Below are 20,412 nucleotides of genomic sequence, written 5' to 3' on the forward strand. Positions count from 1 at the left end.
ACAGGAATTAGAGGACCCCTTTGAGAGCTAGTTTCGGCCAAACAACAACAACACAAGAATACAAGAAAATAAGGTATATTTATACACCAAAACACCACTAAAACGTGATGAACACAAGAAGATAGACAACAATATGATAAAGATAATAACAACAACAAACGATTACAAGATACATAAACAACAAGAACCAACGGTTTCCCTAAACAACACTAACTAAGACATGAAATGTAGAGATAGATAGTGAGACATACATTACAATAAGGTGCAAGAACCCAAAGATATATTAAATCTAAGGACCCCTAGAACTTACGATAGCAACACCACACTCTTACGAAGACATGAGAGGGATTCCACCGCTCAAGCACCATCGTTTTCAAGCAGTACACATTCACAAGTAATTCCACACTTGTCATGTCCTAGTTTTGGCAAAATGTCCATAACACTCCTCAAGGGTGAGACGCCCCTCAAGTGTAAGAGTGGACTGATTTTTGGTGTGTTTTGGACCTCTTCTACACTTCAATTGCACACACCAAGTCTCGGAACCAATGCGCACCTTCATAAGTTCATCTCCGTGATTATTCTTGTATCATTCTCTCCATCTTGAGAGGAATTTGCCCACAAATTCACGGTTTCATCTAGTTCAATTGGACACTTCAAAAGAACTACAAAAAATATTCCGCAAAACATGAAGAATCTGAGTGCTCAATAATAACAAGTCTTGGCCAACATCTTCATTTAGCACCTCGGCCTCCTCTCCATCTTGAGAATTACCTTCAATCTTATTCAGCCCAATTGAGTTTTAACCCTAGCCAAGATAGCACTAGGAACATTGTTATCCATTGTAGCCAAGAAGTTACCTACGAAAACACAAACAAATTAGTTGTACAAGAAAAGTCCTCACACTCTCTCTTTATTTCCTTGTCTCTTGAATTTCTCACACTTAACCTCACAATGTTGTAAGTTTGCTCGTACTCCTGGAGGTGTTGAGAGGTGAACCAAATGTTTACAACGACTCAAAAAAAAATAAGACACACAAAGGAACGTAGACACGGAGAACAATTTTAAAAACTAATTTACAATCTAGTAAATGGTCATTAGTTCGTAAATTAGTATTGGAATCAACAAACGAAACTAAAGAACAACAAATTAAAACTAAAGATCAAAATTTGAGCCTAAAATTTGTTGCGTGAACAGTATATATGGTGATATGGCAGTTTACAATTGGTCACGGCCCACGCAATGTGTTTATCACTTGAAGTCTTAATCTTTACATAATTTTTTATAATGGATGACTTGATATTGGAGAGAAAGTAAAGTCTTGTAACCTTTCGACTTTTCAAACTCAAAAGGTAAGATTTGACTTTACTAGTCCCACAAGACAACATCCCTTGTTTTAAGAAAAATTGTTCGAAAATGGTTGATAAAGTCTTTGGTGGTTGTAGTGTCTTTCAAGACTAACAAGTCACACCCCTTTTTTCCTTCACCTTTATGGATCAATTAAACACTTTATTTTAACAAGACATAAAGGTTGTAAAGAACATCAAGAACTACAACAACATTCCCCAAGAATAATAACAAACTTCAAGAACAACCAACAACATCCAACTTCCAAGTCCAAATCCACAATAATTTTTGGACTCCAACTTCCGGCCAAGCTACAACAATTTCAACAAAATTGTTTTGGTCACCAATCCTCAACAACAACACAAGGCAAAGCTTAGAACAACAATCACATCATAAGGCCAAGGTGAAAACTACAACAAATGTAAGCTCAAATCAAGATATAGACTCAATGTGTTAGTGAGGAGCAAAACTAACACTTCGAGACAACAAAGACAGGTAAAAATCTCGGCCAAGACACAACAAGAACACAGATTTTGGTCAAGAATACAACACAGACAAATTGCTCTTTTTTTTTTCCTGGAATTTTCAGTTTTTAATTTTTTTTTTTCCAATTAACAAGCCTAAGATTGATCTTGTGGGAACAAGATCAAGCCATCCTCTGATACCAAATGATGCAAGGAGACCAAGGAACACAAGAAAATGCTCAAAACATTCCACAAATCAAGAGGAATTAAAGGACCTCTTTGAGAGCTAGTTTCGACCAAACAACAATAACACAAGAATACAAGGAAACAAGGTGTATTTATACACCAAAACACCACTAAAACGTGTTGAGCACAAGAAGATAGACAACAATATGATAAGTATAGTAATAGCAACAAACGGTTACAAGATACATGAACAATAAGAACCAACGGTTTTCCTAAACAACACTAACTAAGACATGAACTGTAGAGATAGATAGTGAGACATACACTACAATAAGACCCAAGAACCCAAAGATATATTAAATCTAAGGACCCCTAGAACTTACGATAGCAACGCCACACTCTTATGAAAACACGAGAGGGATTCCACCGCTCAAGCACTATCGTTTCCAAGCAATACACATTTACAAGTGATTCCGCATTTGTCATGTCCTAGTTTCGGCCTAGGGAGGCTCTCTCTCTCAAGAGAAGTATTCTTGTTCTTTCAATATCATAAGGCAACTAACTAAAATAAAACCCTAACATGTTCCCTATATAGTTATTACAAAATGAAATACAAAATGTCCATAATACCCCTCGAGGGTGAGGCGCCCCTCAAGTGTAAGAGTGGATTGATTTTTGGTGTGTTTTGTACCTCTTCTACACTTCAATTGCACACACCAAGTCTCGGGACCAATGCGTACCCTCATAAGTCCATATCCGTGATTATTCTTGTATCACCTCTTAGCCATCTTCCTTGTCATCTTCTTCATCTATATTTTTTTTCTTTTAAATTGTTAACAGTCTTGTCGATGACTTAAGCCTTCACACATTATGCAAATTTCTCTTTCTTCAAAAACTAGATGTAATGTGCATTGGTTAGTAAAGTGGCGTTTCATTATAATAAAAAAAAAAAATCAAATCTCATTTTTCAGATAAAGTAATTATTCCATTTCATTATTACATAATTTTTTTGTTATAATTAATTCGTTGTTTCATATTTATATTCTATAATCACGAAACATATTTATCATATAAAAAAAATTGATGTCAAAGCAAGAAATTCACATTTAAATCTAAAATGTAATGGTTTCATATAATCTGAAGCATCCTATTTTAAGCAGATTTTGAAAACTTGACCCATTAGAGATAATTAAATCGAAAACCTTAATAAAGTGGCACTGTTAAAAATATAATTTATGTAGGCGAAAATAATTATTTGATTTATCACATACAAAAATGGATTAAAGCCGTTAAATGTAGGAAAAAATTGATCACCAGTTAATAATGGTTCACTGACGTTCAATAGATTCAAATTTTATTTATCAGGAATTGAATTGAAGTTGTTAAACGTAGAAAAAATTGATCGTCAGTTAATAATAGTTTTTTAACGCCCAATAAATTCGAATTTATTATATTGAATACAGAAATTGAATTGAAGCCTGTAAATAGAGGGAAAAATTAATCATCGAAGAATACTGGTTAACTAATGCCCAATAAATTTTATTTGATCTATCAAGTACTTCAATAGAACGAAAGCAAAATGAATATTGATTTGATTGATCTATATAATCGTAATCACCACGTATAAGTTGATAACCAAATAATGCATTCCATCCACCACTCAGAGCGCCTCCATACAATTTGCTATCCTAATCATCGGTTCAAAGAAATCGGTCAAAGTTTTACTGCACTCTCTCCGTTTCAGAATAAATGAATTGTTAGAATATTTATTGATGTTTCGAAATAAGTGAATCGTTGAATATTTTATCAAATTTTACCTTTATGATTCGACAACTAATTAACTTTTGAAAAGGTATTACCAAGGTCAACTTTTTCCCTTTTTGGTTTAAAAATGAAAAGTTATATTAAATTTGTGTTTTTATTGCTTTTTTTTAATTCGTGTGTCAAAATTCAACAATTCATTTATTATGAAACGGAGGGAGTACTACTTTTCTTTTCTTTCCCATGAGGTTTTTGTCTTTTAGTTACCCTTGATAGTTTCATATAGGAAAAATGATCAAATATGTCCCTAAATTTTAGGGAAAGGTTTAAATATGTCATTTGTTACAAAGTTGGTCAAAATATGTTTTTGCTGTTAAAATTTAGGAGTAAATATACCCCTTTAAAGATTAAGTGTTTTGCTGATAATTTGCAAGTCTCTTTTGGCACATTACAAAAGATAAATTTATCCAACTCTTTTATATCCTGACCCGACCCAAGATTCGATCCAAAACCCCTTTTAACCTCAAAGAAGAGAAAGGAAACAATGTTAGTTCTTCCGCCATCAACGTTCACCATTGAGTGAGAACTTATTCATATGAAAGTAAATATTTTTACAATTCATCCCAAGTTGTACTACCGTAAGCTAAAACTTTAATTGCTACTAAGCAAACACTTCTATTTATTAATTTCAGATCTTAAGAAATCAAGGAACAGATTTGGCTGCCACCATTTTCAACTGGAAGAATCACATCATATAGATGCCTTCTGGTATAAACACATGCTAATATGCATGTGTGACAAACACAAGCCATATATTCTATCAACTAATGGCGAAAAATATCTAGTATACTCCCAATTAACTGTAAAGGTAGTACAGCTTGGGATGAATTATAATTTTTTTTTTTTTTTTACTCTCATATGAAATAAGCTCTCGTTCAGTGGTGAACGTTAATAGTGGAAGAACTAACATTATTTCCTTTCTCTTCTTTGAGGTTAAAAAGGGGTCTTGGGTCGAATCTTGGGTTGGGTCAGAGTATAAAAGAGTTGGGTAAATTTATTTTTTGTGATGTGGCAATTACTTGCTTATGTGGCCATTGGATTTTTTTTTATTTTTTTTAAAAAGACTTGCTAATTTCCAGCACAACACTTAATGTTTAAAGGGGTATATTTGCTCTTAAACTTTAACAGCAATGATATATTTGAATCAAACTTATAACGGGTGATATATTTAAACCTTTTCGTAAAGTTTAGGGACATATTTGCCCTTTTCCCTTTCATGTATTAATGTAAATCTCCTGTTCTTTCAAAAACTAGATGTAATATGCATTGGTTAATAAAGTGACATTTTAAATTGTCGTAATCTATATCTATAATTTATAATCTATAATATATTAAAAGTGTGAAGATCTTAGAAGAATACTTTCAACTTTTTGACCTTCATTAAAAGACTTTTCTTTAGACAAAACTATCTTTTCATAATTTTTTAATTTATTATTTAGTTATTTTTTATTATATTAACTAGACTTCCTAAAATATGAGACTCCTAAAATATATAGTAGTAGAATTATTTAATATTTTCCTTTCTACTTCCTGAAATAAAATATATGAGACTCCTAAAATATATGATAGAAAAATTAATTAATATTTTCTTTCTACTGTTCAATTAGAAAAATAATTTTAAGATAGGATTGTATTAAGGCAATACTTCTATAAATATGGCGATGTACGTTAAATTAGAAAACAAATCGGTTTTCCTACTGGTAGAATATGATTGATGATCATCTAACTTGATTCGATAGCATTTCTAGATTGGTGAATGCTTGATTTTCTAACCCCCAACTTCTTCATTGTATTTGTCAGAATAATAGATATCAACATGTGTGTATTCAACACATATATATCTTTTTTGTTTTCATTCAAAATCATTCTTTATGATCAAAATTTTCACTCAGATAAGAATTGGTTAGATCAAAATCGAAGCTTTGTGATCACTATTATATTTTTTTTATTAGTTTACAGGTCGTAGATGAATGTCGGTTGACTTTGAAGAATTTCTTGTGTAAAATTCAGGTTTAATTATATTATTTTGATATCTTTATTATCTTATTATTTTATTTTAATTTACAAATCTTAGATGAATGTGGGTCGGCTTTGAAATTTTTTTAAGGTAAATGTTAGGTTTAATTGTATTATCATAAAATCTCTATTAGTTTGTTATTTTGTGGTGGTTTACAGTTCGTAGATGAATCTCGGTCGGCTTTGAGAATTTTTTGTGTGTAAAATTTAAGTTTAATTGTATTATTTTGATATCACTTTTATCGTATTATTTTGTTGTAATTTACAGGTGATAGATAAATGTTGGTCGGCTTTGAAATTTTTTTCTTATGTAAAGGTTAAGTTTAATTGTATTATTTTGATATCTCTATTATAGTATTATTTTGCTATTGTTTACATGTGGTAGATGAGTGTCAGACGACTTTGAGAAAATTTTTGTGTTTAAAGATTAGATTTAATTGTATTATTTTGATGTCTCTATCATTGTATTGTTCTGTTGCAATTTACAGATGGTAGATGAATGTCGATCGACTTTTAAAAATATTTTTGGTAAAGATTAGGTTTAATAAATAAATTCTCCATCTTTACATAGTCAAAAAGATATTAAATTTAATTATTATATTCATCTTTATTATATAAACAAACATCTTATTTAGTGTAATGTTTGAACTTATTAAAGTGAGGTACATGCGCAAAGCGCGTATACCTAAACTAGTTGTAACAAAAAATACAAAGACGCAATTGTTCAACTTCATAACTACATAATTTTCTTATTAAAATTAATTTGTTATTTCATATTTGCATTCTATAATCACGTAAAATATTCATCATATAAAAAAAAAAATAAATAGTGTCAGGACAAGAAATTCTCATTTAGATTTGAAAAGTAATGGTTTCATATAATGTGAAGCAGGCTATTTTAAGCATATTGTTAAACCTTGAAATCATGTAAATATCCATTAGAGATAATCAAATCCTTAATAAAGTGACAATGTTACAAATATAGTTTACACAGATGAAAATGAATTATTTTATTTATCACGTAGAGGAATTGGATTGAAGCAGAAAAAAAATTGATCGGTTCATAATGGCTCGCCGACGCTCAATAAATTTAAATTAAATCTATCAAGTACGAAAATTAGATTGAAGCCTAAATCAAAAGGTTTATCATGGAACACTACCAAGGTGCATGTAACTTAAATGGCTTCAAATTTTAAAGACTAACCTAAATGCTTCCAATAGATCTGTTACCAAGGAGGCACCGTGGTGAGCTATTACTACTTCCAAGAGAATGGCTTAGGCTTCTCTTAAACAATTTTAGCATGTCGTAAGGCAAATCTAGAATCGGATTAAGGGTAGGGTTTCAAGTCGGGTTAGGGTCAAAGTCAAGTTCTGAGTCGGAGTCAATCTTTAAAAAAATACTAAAATTTGAATAATTTGTAAAAATATTATGACATTGAACCTGAGAAATGCTATAATTTGAAAAAATTTCCCATAATCGAGAGTCGGCGTCGGGATCGAAACTTGAGTCTCAGGTTGAATCAGGGTCAGCAGTTAGGTTGTGTGTTGGGGTCAAGAATTGGGTCCAAGGGTCAGGGTTGGATTTCAAATCGGATTTCAAGTTAGGAGTCAGATCCTCTATCGGTGTATATATCCCTTATAACATTCATATTCTCCATATTATTATTTTTTACGACAAATTACGAGTTCTTGTTATAATCTTCTAACGTATATTACCTAAGATCAAAATCAAAATTGTGCTCGAAAAATAAATAAAGAGGAAATAATTAAAGGACCAACATAACAATAATTGATATTCAAATAATGTACTTTTAGATATCAAACATAGTCCACATGATACATACATATAAACCTTGTTACAATTTGTCCACAAAACCCTGTTACAATTTGTCACAATTTGTGGGTTTAAAAGAAACAATCATCTCGTCAAGATCATATGCAACAAAGAAATTAGTTTGTGCTATATTGCCAAATATAGGCAAATGTTTCGTTGGGGCAAAAGCAAGGCAAACGATACCATCTCCGATATGAACAAAACTATTTATCGCGTTTAACTTCACCTTCGCATCTTGAAATTGAAATATTACTGATGGAACATCTGAAATACGCAAGTCTTGATAGCACAACTGAAAGAATTGTGTGTCGTTTCTTGTTAGGGGGTTCAATTTTATTTCGCTCTTCATTATTGTCTTCATTTCAGAAAATATCTGTGTTGGTAAAAAAGAAATTGTAGTCCCCGAATCTACAGCAATGTTCCCCTCGTGAACATTTTTTGATGTGTTATGAAATTGAATTGTTTTATTCCCAATGGAAATTTCTAATAACTTCAAGAAATAAAAAACTTTTGGAGGTTTTAAAAATAATGGTGTTGAAACCACAAACTTACTTGAAGAAGGTACAGCTTTTTCTCCAAAATTCAATTTGCTAGACACATTCAATTGGTAGAATGGGACCAAACAATATGAAAATTTATGTCCAAATGTAGATTTAATTTGGGACACAAGTGAATAAGGTGAAGCCCCAAGACCAATAATTCCAGTTGGTTCAACATCACCAACATTTAGATGATTTCTCCTTCCACAACCAAAAGTTATATTGGGAAAAGACAATCTATCTGGACGAGTAATATTTGTTGAATCATCAAATGTGAATGTCTCACTTGCTAAATCACCAAAACTGAACGAGTTATCGATATATCCAGCAAAATATAAACATGTCTTTTTCTTGCGATCGCAAGAACTTCCTCGAAGATTCTTGCATAGAGTGGAGTTACAAGGAATTGATTTGTATGTAGAAGAATTTTTTGGGTTAAAAATTGGATTTTTTTGTTGGTAGCAATGGATACAAGGCTGGCATTGTATCCATATAAGATCACTACCAGTGTCAACAACAACTAGTTTGGCACATGGTTTTGTGCCAATTGAAATATTTGTGAGAAATACCCCATTTATATCTGGAATTAGAGAAGTTGATAATTGAGACTTTGGCATCAAGTAATTTGCTCGATTGATGGATCGTTGGAACACGTTGTTCATTAATTGCCTTTGATTTAAGGCAGGGTTATAGTATGGTGATTTTGGTGAATCGCGATGAATGAGTTCAATGCTAAAACCGTCATTTTCAGATTGTGCAAAATGTGAGCGACTTGATATTGATATTGCAAGATAGAGTAAGATGAAATAATGTAGTTTCATCTTTTCTTTTTTCTATGATGGAGTTCCAGAAATTTCACAGGTTTAATTTATATGAAGAAAAATGTAGACACAAATTTTGTGACTTATTAATTGTGGTCTAGTCCACATTAATAAAGTTTTCTTTCATGTGCTGTAAGTTTCAATTTTACATTGACTCGTCTTGATTTCAATTATTATACGGATTAGTTCATATTGAAAAGCATCTTAATTGCAAATTACACAAATCTGATAATCTTATCCTTCCTCCGTATCAATGTGGTACTTTTCGTTTTTCAAAAGTTGATCAATTTAAGTTTATCATGAATTTGGGAATTATATCTCTAAATTTTTTAAAATAAAATTTATATATTTGAAAACTACATAAAAAGTATAAGTCACAACAATTGACAATTCAAAATGTATGAAAAAAATACGATCAAAGATATACTTAATTGAATCTCAAAATCCAAAAGATGTCACATAAATTGGTGTGGAGGGAGTACGTATTAAAAGTTACCTTATAAAAAATACTTATACTAATTCATGCATAACTTGTTTCTAATAAAACTAACTTTAAAATGTGAACATCAATTTCTTGTTTTAATTTTAGCCATTAAATGCTAATTAATTTTGTCAATATACAACTAAGGGTGAAACTATCACTATATACAAAGATTTCTTTTATTCAAAATTCACAGTGTCTTGTAGCTCCTAAATTCATTAGCCTTTTTTTTTTTTGGGGGGGGGGGGGGGGGGGTTCATTTTGAAAATAGTGGTTGAAGTGATGGTAGAGGTGGCGTTACTAGTGACAATGGGGGTGGCGGGCAAAGAATGTGTGGAGGTTGTGACGTAGTAGTGGTGTTAGTTGTGATAGATGAGTTGGTTGATAGAAGGGATTGACCGGTAGTGGTTGATGATGGCGGTGCTGTTGACGGTGATAGAAGTAGTAGGTGTGGTAGCGGTTGACAATGCTGATTGGTAGCAATATTTGTTGTCGATGATGGTTGTGATGGTTGGGGTGGTTGACAATGATGGCGGTGACAGAGGTGCTTAGTGGCGATGATTGATGATTATGAATAGAGTGACGGTGAATATCATCCAACACCAGAATAACCCTTCAGACCTATTAAGACTTGATTCTAGATTTGAATGATTAAGATCTATTAAGAGATAAAATCTTAATAAAAAACAAATGCACTTAATAGTCTGAAGTCTGAATCATTCAGATCCAGACCTCCATTTAAGTGCAACAAAATTTCTCAAACTTGTTCGAGTATAAATAGTCAAATTTAAATCTTCAAAATATAGAGTTACTATATCATTAATGCAAACACTTAATGCAATTTCTTTGAGCAATCAGTAGCCTTGAAGGATACACTTTTCCTCTCTAAGTCATAACCAACCATGAAATTAGTCTGTGCAATATTCCCATAAATTTGACCACCATATGATGCTGCAAATGCAAAGCAAAATGAACCTTCACTTGTCGCTATGAATGTATTAAATGGACCCAAAACCAAATCTCCCCCTACAAAATGCATAGTGATTATTGGAATTTTCTCAATGGAAAAAGATTTGTAGCACAAACTTAGCGAACCAGATGGATCTGCTATAGTAGGTAACTTGATTTGTCCCTTCACCATTGCTTCAATTTTCGCGTATATTTCTGGCGAAAATAGAGTTAATACTGTTCCTGAATCTATAATAATGTTGCCTTCTCCCACTTGTCGAAAATCCAGTCTCTTTTTACCCACACTTACACCTTTCAGTGTGAGAAAATAGTAGGTTGATGGAAATTTTTGAACTAAAGGTGTTGTCACTACTTTATCCCCAAAAACAACTGCGTTTTTGCCAAAATGTATTTTGCTTTTTGGAAAAGAACTGTTGTGTTGTTGAATAAATGGTGTCAAACAGTAGGAGAATTTTCCTTCGATTGAATTACTCATCTGCGAAATTAACGAAAACTTGCCACCTCCAAGTCCTACTATCCCTGATTCTTTGTCACCACTGAATGTACCTGCATTACTATGCCCGCATCCGATTACAGTGTTTTTCAACGAGACCTTTTTGTATCTCGATGATCCAAATCTTATCGTCTCTGTTGCTAAATCGCCTACACTGTACGAATCATCTCCGTACCTGACTTGATATCCGCATGTCCTTTTTGGCCTGATACAGAACGTTGAAAATTCAGCGTGACACATTTTGGAACTGCAAGGTAAGGGTTTATAAGTAGAGGAGTTTTTCGGGTTGAAGATATTAGTTGGCTGCTTGAAACATTTTTTACAAGGTAAACACTGTGTCCATGTGAGGTCGCTGCCAGTATCAGCGACCGCTAAGGTATGCACAGGGGGCGTACCTAATGAGAGTTTCATTAGGTACTCTCCGTTGTTTGATGCAACAACGGCTGAGGATAGTGTGTAGAAACTGTGAGAACGATTCAAAGAGCGATGAAATGAATTCCTCATTCGCGCCGTATAACTTAAGGAGGGATCATAAAAGGGGGAATCTGGTGAATCTCTATGAATGAGATCAATGGTAAAACCATTTTTCGTAGCTTTTGTGAATGCAAAAATTGAAACTAGAGTAGCAAAGATGATTAAAAATGTGACACAATTTGCCATTGTTTCAGTCATCTTAGACGTTTTTGATTTGTTGAATTGACTGTGTGTGATGTGATTTATATTTGTAGAACAATTATTCAAACTGAAGTTATTGTGATTTGTCTTTAATTATATTGAGGAGACATAAGTTAATGTCTTTCTTATCTAATACGCAAATCTTTTATTTGACGCGCGTTTGAACATAATTTGAAATTGACCATTACTTTTGACTCTTCATATTTTGGGATAATAAATTCAATTACATCCTTTCATATTTCGCTTTAGAACACTAGCCTTTCTTGCGGTTCATGATATTATGTTTCCCTTCTTTATTTTGACTTTATTGTTAAAATAGAATCAAAAAATAAGGACGATTAGTTACAAAGTGAAACGTGAGGAGAAACATAAAATTAAAATAAGGTTCATATAAATTTCATAAACCACAAGGGGGTTTGGTTTTATGTGTAAATCAAACTTCCAAAGTATGTAAACTTTTTCTAAAAAATAAATAAATTAAACCAAATGAAGGAATCGAGCTTTAAAAGTATTTTTTGTGATTTTTTAAGTCAATATATTTTTGCGCCATCACCGGATGTATTATTTGCATTAATCCTCTTCTCATTAACAAAATTCATGTAATTAGATATCTGACAATGAACTGAGAAATTATTTGGATGGGTTTGAGACGAGTTGTAGAGTTGGGGTGTGTTTGGTTAGAAAATATTTTCCACAAAAAATTGAAACATTTTTCTAGAAAATAAGTGATTTCTGCATTATTTTCCGGTGCTTGGTACGAAGCAGAAAATATTATTCCAACTCCATTTACATATAATCTAACCTAACACTATAGAAGTGGAGCGGAGGGTCGGGGTGTGACTAAGTGGGTGGTGAAGGTGGGGGCTGGTGGGGTGCGGTGGGATGGAGTGAGTTGGAAGATGAGGAAGAGTAAAACACGTTTTCCTAAAAAAAAAATGTTGTCCGGAAATTTGGACCAACCAAACATAAGAAAATTGATCCATTCCAAACATGGTAACATAGTACATATACTCAATGTTCACTACTTTTTAACCACCTTGTAAAGAAATAGAATACAACACACCCTTTGCTAATTGATTAGTTTAGATACAAAAACCAAAGACCTTTGGTACTTATGCACAGACTAATTGGGAACTCCTTGATCAGTTTAGATACAAAAATCATAGGCCTTTGTTACTTGTTTGTAATCTAATTGGAGACTCTCATTTGACACATGACCAGTGAACATCTAACAATCAATATGGTGTGGTTTTACAAGAACAACAAGTAGTGTAATCTCAATTAGCTCCAACTCTATGGTCACATGGTAAATTACAAAGATGTATCTTCACCTTGTTCACGGGCAATGGAAGCTGAAAGAATTGCAAGATCGCGATTCAAGAGTGTAAGTGCAGTTTCACATTCAGATATTATCCTTGTCACGGAAGATGGCTCGCCAGCCACTGTTTCAGAGGAACCAACAGCTACAGCTGCATGTGAATCACGGAGATTCTTCAAGTTCCCGAGGAACTGTCAAAGATGTCAAGACAAAGGAATTATTCATGTATATTCTCTTGAAGATGGCATCAGCATGTCAGAAGTCAATAAACGACACTGAAACAACCACTGCACTCAATAATGTAGAAAGCTAAAACAACAATCTCTTCCTAGTAAAACGGATGGTCAACTAAACAAGAACCAGTGTCATCTAAGCTCCTGTCTACATTGGAGTTTTTATCGGCACCACATGCAACACCAATAGAGCTCTTTGTCACCTTAGAACTGACTCAAATCTTCCAAAATTTTAAAAAGTAGGGTGTCTGTTGATGAAACACTAAATATTTATCCTGAACAAACATATTATTCATATAAAGTACCTTCCAGAGCATCTTATATGCTTCCAATAGTCTATTCGCAGCTGGCCCAAATCCATGCAGTTGTGGAACTTCCATCATGTGGGTCCACGGACGTATTTCCTACAGTTATAACGTCAAATATGTTATGAAAAGAAAATACAAACAAGAAAAAAGTTGGAAGGGACATATAAAGACAATGAACCAAAGAGTAGGGAAGGGAGGACTTGATGGGGTTTCCATCACAGAATACCAGCCTCTATAGTATGCAATCAATGAAGATAACTGTGGGAGTCATACTAGATGAATAATGGCGAAAACAAAACCTTTGTATAGATTGTGTTGAAGGTCCTTGCGGTATCTAAAAAGGATTCCAAATGTCCACGTAGTTTTGCTTCAACTTCTACATATTCCTCATCTGGGTTGTATGGATGCTGTAAGAGAAGAATTAACCATGACTTCCAGTTGAACACAAAATAAGCTAATATATAGATACTAGCCGAATCTAAATACAAGGGAAATAAAGCAGTGAGTGCTGAGAAGATTAACCTTTGATGCTAAGTCATCAACCATTTCCTGAAGACTCAGAAGCCTATTTGATTGATCTGAAAGTTGCTTCTCCAAATCAGATATGTCTGGCCTGCAAGTGAACTTCGATTACAATAAGATCAATAGAGAGTTACTATCTGGAGAGTAACTAAAGCAAACGTGTATGTTTCATCAAGCAAGAAGGCACTTATAACCTTGTAACAAAAAGGATAATATCTAACCAAACAACTGCTGGCTAACAAGTCAGAACCGGAACAGGACCATCACAGTCAATGTTGAAGGACCTCCAAATAACAACATTTCACTATAACAACCTATTCCTCGAGGAAATGACTTTCATATTATATTATATTATATCATATATCCTCTACAATATCTCGGTATAGTGTCCAAAAGATATTCAGACAAGCGATGCCGTTATAAAGATATTTGGCTGTTTAGGAAGATAAGCAGTCTCAAACAAAAGCAAAGATTACAAATGAATCATTACAACAACAACATACCCAGTGTATACCCACAAAGTGGGGTCTGGGGAGGGTAAAGTGTACGCAGTCCATACCACTACCTCAGATGAAGTAGAGAGGCTGTTTCCGATAGACCCCAGCTCAGGACAGATAACAGTATAACCAACTAAAAAAAAAAAAGAACACCCAAAAGAAAGACATCCATGAATCATTGTTTTCTGTATTATTTCTGTCTATTCTTTTCCTTTCAAGTACTTTAATACTTTATGGTCATTCTTCCTTCACCCAAGAAGTGGCAAGGTAGATTCAATTCAACACCACTCACACACACACACACGCCTCCCCCTTCCTCTTTCTACTCCATCTTTTTCTGCTTCCTTCAGGTCTTCATTGTCTAACCTTGGTAAAGCCGTAAGGTCCAGGTATAACCAACACAGCATGTAGGAACTGAAGAGCCTGCGGTAAGAGACAGCAGGATTCATCCACATGAGCCTCTGAATTGACATCACACTACTAGGCTAGGTGGTTTTGCCGATGGGCTTCATCCATATGGACCTCTGTATTAAATATTGCACCACTACTTTTGGATAGGATGGTTTTGCAATAGAAGAAGATTAGACTGAAGTGTTTTTCCAAACAGGAATAGCAAGTATGCTAAGTCTTCCTGAAGGACCCAAATACAACCGAGACCTGGAATGAAAACTTTCACCAGCTAATCAGCAGCAGGCACAGACTTAAAACCCCTGCCCTCGAGTAGATTCTGAAGTTCTTTCCTAAACTTTTTTCCAAGTTCCAATTTCTATTTGCTATTATACGTTATCCAACCATAGATACAGAGACTGGATTGCATCTACATCACAGGCCATAGTTTATCTTTATTTCCGATCAGCGGGTAAAACTTTCCAGAATTGGAAAAATCAGATTATACTAGAAACTTTAGAAGTCAAGCTGCGACCAAACCACTCTTCCCTTTGGTTTATCCTATCGTGTGCCCTTTGAGGAATCTTTGACAGCATATATGCCACGATTTGCCAGTTTAGTGGAAGTGAAGGGTAAAAAATACGAAAAGAAAAAGAAGATTCTCCCTAAAGACTGTCAGAAGAACTTGCCTGTCTTCTTTTTCCTGCAATGAGATAAAGAGAAAAAATGTGCCAGACCTAAAGATTTATGGAAAAGGTTCTATTGGTTGGTCATGGAATTTTGTTGAACTTTCAAGGACAATTGGCAAGGAACTTAAAGCCACGACCACAAGTATGGCGCTAATAAATTGTAGGTCCAGAAGCAGCAACGATCTCAAAAGGTTCTCACTTTAGGTGCTACTGTTGAATACAAATTTGCATATAGTAATTTTTTCCTCTTTTTCAAAGCCCATTATGACTTTAACAATTCCCTTTGAAAGTAAATAAATTACTCAATAACTACATAAATTCATTGTATAATTTGATTGAGAAAAAGAAATCTTCCTTACAAAGGATAGATAGACTGGATCTGAACATCCGCAGGAAATAGTTTGCATTCTTCTGAAAAAATTTGAGCCTGCTTTTCAGCTATGGCATCAATCAATTGAATATCCTTTGCTACCTGCTCATCCACACTACAAAGAGAAAAATGATTAAGGTATTTCAAATATAAATTAATAATCAAACAGAAATAAAATGTGTGTTTCAATGTATGTATAGAATAAAATCTCCACAAACATTAAGAAGCAGTCAAACGTCTAACCTCCATTCAGGGTTATCAGCATACATACTTGCCTCCACAAGATCCACAATAAGGCGTAGCATTTCCATACGATCTTCGTAACTACCTCGTCCCTGCAACAGAATCAGCATAACATATTTTAGAAATCATCAAGAACCTCAAAAGTATTGGAAGCAATAGAATGTTCCAAGCCTAACAGTACAAAGATGCCACGGAATACAATCATTGTCCTGAACATCATAAGCAGTAGCCTTGTGTATCTAACCCTAGAATATCTCATCAACCACACTCCATACAAACCAAAAACCCCACTTACAAAGATGACGTCCCACATGCAATTACATGTTCCTTACTCACTTAAACTGGATAGATAACATCATGACATACATGCTTTTCCTGGGCAGATAATGCTCCTATCCTCTTCATTTGCATTTCTAACACCATCCATGCACTTTGTAAACACTGGGGTGTCCTACCAATAACCGGTAATACCATAAAGACTTCCATTCCCTCACCCATTAACTAGCTGAAGCAAAGTTGAAAAGTGAGAATACGGTGCAAGACCTAAAAGGAAATTTTAAATGATAACTAGCATGCCAAGTTCTTCCATCAAGCTCTATATAAAAGTATATTGGAATTTCTCAAGCATGAAATCTGATCAGCGTATTCATTTCCATTCCTGATTTATATTGCTACCTACACATTAGAGGCACGTGTAATGGATCCTGTCTGATAAGTATTCTTTTGCTGATCTTTCATCAAGTGGATATTACTTCGACTGGATCCACGTTTGCCATATGTTGTTGCTCAACGGGCAAAAAAGTTTAGGTGCCCAAAAACAATGGTGATGAAAAAAAAGCCTTTTAATCTCCAAGGTATCACTCTAACCTGTAGGCTGTAGGTATACACCATAGTAGAGGCGTTCAATTCACTTGAAAATGAGGTGTTCGTCATTACTCAACCCAGGGAACCCAAGTCTTTTCTCAGAAACCACCTTACTCTAAACATCACGAATATGCTATGTCGACAAAAATGAGATTAATAGCTTTTTTTTTTTTACTGAAACACAATGTAGAGGTCCCTTTCTTAGCTGTATTTTCCTTAATCATATATTCTGATGACAAATGGCCAAACATAAATATCACTAAAATTTTAATTAGAATAGGAAGTTTGACAAAATATAAGCCTAACTTGCTGAAGAACCAGCAACAACAAGTGCGAACAACATGATCTCTTTTTTTCATTTTCAGGAAACTAGTCACTGTTTGCATTGTTACGGACGTTTATTTTATCATATTGACTAAGACCTTGTCTTTTTCCACATGTTTGTGTCAGTTATGATTAAAATTATGGTGCCTACCTAGTCGTCAACCTCTCTTATTCAATTTACCAACACACGCTGTAGCAGCATGACACAAACTTAAACCCGCTGAGACGTGTAACCAGATCATAGGAAGCCTAACAACTTTCTAATTGCGGGAGGATCTTAACACTATTAGTTCCAACATTGACACAAGTGTAAGTGTCAACCAAGAAACCCGTAAGTTCTTTACTTCCTTTATCTCTCTCAAGGACCGAAAGAAATATGAACACATAACAATGACAAATAACATCTATTTCAAACCAGTAGATGTCTAAAGGTTCTACATCTATGATGACATTAAAATGGACAAAAACTTATAAGCATGAGTGTCACCAGAGCCAAAAGAAATAAAATAACCCCTGCACTTCCTGAGATAACTGCAAACTGTACCTTAAAATGATCCAGATTTAATAGTAGTGCTACTCCTATCAGTTCTCATGAACTAATTACGGACGAACGAACCCTAGTTTTGAACCTTTGAGACCATATGAAATGCTGTATTGACCTGAGACGTCAGTCTTAAGTTTTAACCACCAAAATCTAGGTCTTCATCAACATATATTAATGGTGAATACTGCACTACGGATAATAATGTACTATGGTGATTGAGAAAACCCAAATCTTTCATTATTTTTTGACAACGGTGGTACAAGGCAGCTTGCACGTCCTTAACTATTCCCCTGAATACCCGCCATCTCCTACCATTATGAATGCCAAGTAACTCTACCCAGAAAGAGTTCACTAGATCAGAAAGACTCCGATTTTTCATTTTATAAGGGGGCTCCAGAAAAACAAATAGGTTCTTGTTGTATGCGTCCACATATAGGTTGTTAAATGAAAATCATAGGCTCATCCATAAGGGAATTTTGAGAATCAGAAACATTTTGACCAGAAGATGAGAAATCCTAACTCCTAGAGATTTTTGCCATCGGAGCTTGTCTTCCACACCTAATTCGAAAACTGCAAGTTTCTTTTTCAAACACTACCTTCAATCCTGTTGATGCTCTTTTATTTATTAAATAAATTGAACTAAAACAAACCTATCAATTAACACTGAAAACTAAGATGAGGAGTCGAAGGGGCTGTACTTAGCCTTAAGCAAGGTAAGTAAAGGAAAACACTTTCAACAAATGGATCAATGTCATTTTTATCTCTTTGTTTGAGTAGATCCAGTTAGTTTAGCCTTTAATCAGAAATTATGTGAAATTTCACGTCAGTACTCCACAGGCTAAGAGATTCAAATTACAAATTCTTCCAATGCCCAAATACAGTATGGCCTATGATCAGTAGGAGTCAGTGGCAAACTTCTCAACCAGATTGAAAATATCCAAATACGAAAACTGCAGAAGATTGAAGGTGCTTGAGCAAATCTTAATGAGAAAAATGACTCAATATGATTCCACATTTCATTTACGAGATGCCTAAAATCCAAATAAATCTATCGATGGTACATTACAAACAATGGACTATGGAGTATGCTATGCATCTGAAAGGAGAAAAAGGCAATAAGACGAACTTGGATTGCTTCTGGATCAACAGTAGTAGTAATGCCTAGAAACTTTGCAATATCAGCTAAATCTGCCAAAAAGACACAAATGTACCTGATCAAAGGATACAAAAGAAACAACATTTACACAATAACTCCCTACAATTAGTCCAAAGATCTAACCCAAAATAAATATTTTCAAGGACATTCTGATTATTCCAGAATGAAATACAATTAGGACGTTCATAACAGATCCAAAAAGAAAGCCCCTTTCTGATAAGTTGAAATCAAAACCCATTTGAAGCTGACGAAATTATCTAACAGATATGCCTATACTAAGATCAAAACTTCACAGTAAGAAAAATCAAGCAAGATGCACTGCATTGCCGAATAAGTGTACCAGAACTAGAATTCTGATCCCAGTCTTTCTAATTTCAGGCCCTATGTGATTCAATTAGGCAACAAATAGTGCACCAGTTGCTAAAAGCTACTCCCTCCGTTCCAAAATACTCGTCGCAATTTCCTTTTTGAGAGTCAAACAATATGAACGTAGACAAACATTTTAAGATGCGTACAATTGCAACTTATAGTACTTTCCGTACAGTTCTTAAATATCCAAGTTTCAATCTTAAAATATCAAATTAATCTAATCTAACTTAGCTTCGAAAATTAGTGGAATTGACTCTCCAGAAGCTAAAACTGGCAACTGTTTATGGATCCATATTACCAAATGGAATATCTAATGAAAAGGGTTTAAGAAGGGTATAGAAAAAAAAATACTATACACTGAATGCGAGAAGTCTCCTCATCTCGATCCACAGCATCCCCTTGTAGATTTTGCTGAGAAAATGGTGACTTATCTCCTAATAACCTGTAAACTCAGCCAAAGAATTGAAAATTAAGAAAAATTAAAGATGACCCATTAAAGCTAATTACTTGAATATTATGATGAAAAGGATAAAAGGGGTGTTTTGTACTTGAAGAAAAGCCATTCAAGAAGAGCATATCGTTCCATGCCAGCAAAGAGAAGGGACTGAGAAGGAGCATTGGCTCTTGGGTAATTCAGTGTCCCCAATTTCTTCTGTATTTCTTCCATTTGCTTTGCTGCCATTTCCCCCACTTGAGATCGCACAGAGGGAGTTTGAATTTGGTGAAGTTGTTTGTTTTCACTTGTGCAAAGAAAAGGATAGGAGAAAATTGAAGTAGGAGTTAAAGAAAAACAAAGTGTTTAAATTGAAATTACTGTATGTTCTTAAATTAACTTTTGTCAATAATATTTGCAAATGTTGAAATTTAATATTTGAAATATATTTGTAAAAAAATATTTGATGTGTTCACATAGGTTTTAAAATGAGAAACTCAAAAGTTGTTGAT

At 34.0% G+C, this 20,412-nt stretch overlaps 3 protein-coding genes across 3 annotated transcripts; all 3 read right to left on the reverse strand.

The window, feature by feature from the left end:
- Nucleotides 1-7,620: 7,620 nt before the first annotated feature.
- Nucleotides 7,621-9,057, reverse strand: LOC124888712 (aspartic proteinase CDR1-like). The gene has a single exon (XM_047399802.1). The coding sequence runs from the start codon at nt 9,023-9,025 to the stop codon at nt 7,712-7,714; it is 1,314 nt and encodes a 437-aa protein (XP_047255758.1). The 5' UTR covers nt 9,026-9,057; the 3' UTR covers nt 7,621-7,711.
- A 1,235-nt stretch (nt 9,058-10,292) lies between these two features.
- Nucleotides 10,293-11,693, reverse strand: LOC107857174 (aspartic proteinase CDR1). The gene has a single exon (XM_016702112.2). It carries the CDS (start codon nt 11,638-11,640, stop codon nt 10,339-10,341), a length of 1,302 nt encoding a protein of 433 aa, XP_016557598.2. The 5' UTR covers nt 11,641-11,693; the 3' UTR covers nt 10,293-10,338.
- Nucleotides 11,694-12,609: 916 nt separating this feature from the next.
- Nucleotides 12,610-20,412, reverse strand: LOC107843591 (AUGMIN subunit 7). Its single transcript, XM_016687919.2, has 9 exons — nt 20,016-20,412; nt 19,824-19,909; nt 19,069-19,130; nt 16,211-16,302; nt 15,957-16,082; nt 14,025-14,115; nt 13,802-13,909; nt 13,500-13,598; nt 12,610-13,152 (listed from the first exon to the last, which is right to left on the reverse strand). Exons 1-9 carry the CDS (start codon nt 20,147-20,149, stop codon nt 12,955-12,957), a joined length of 996 nt encoding a protein of 331 aa, XP_016543405.1. The 5' UTR covers nt 20,150-20,412; the 3' UTR covers nt 12,610-12,954.

This window comes from Capsicum annuum, chromosome 1 (assembly GCF_002878395.1).
Source record: "Capsicum annuum cultivar UCD-10X-F1 chromosome 1, UCD10Xv1.1, whole genome shotgun sequence".
NCBI classification, from domain to species: Eukaryota; Viridiplantae; Streptophyta; class Magnoliopsida; order Solanales; family Solanaceae; genus Capsicum; species Capsicum annuum.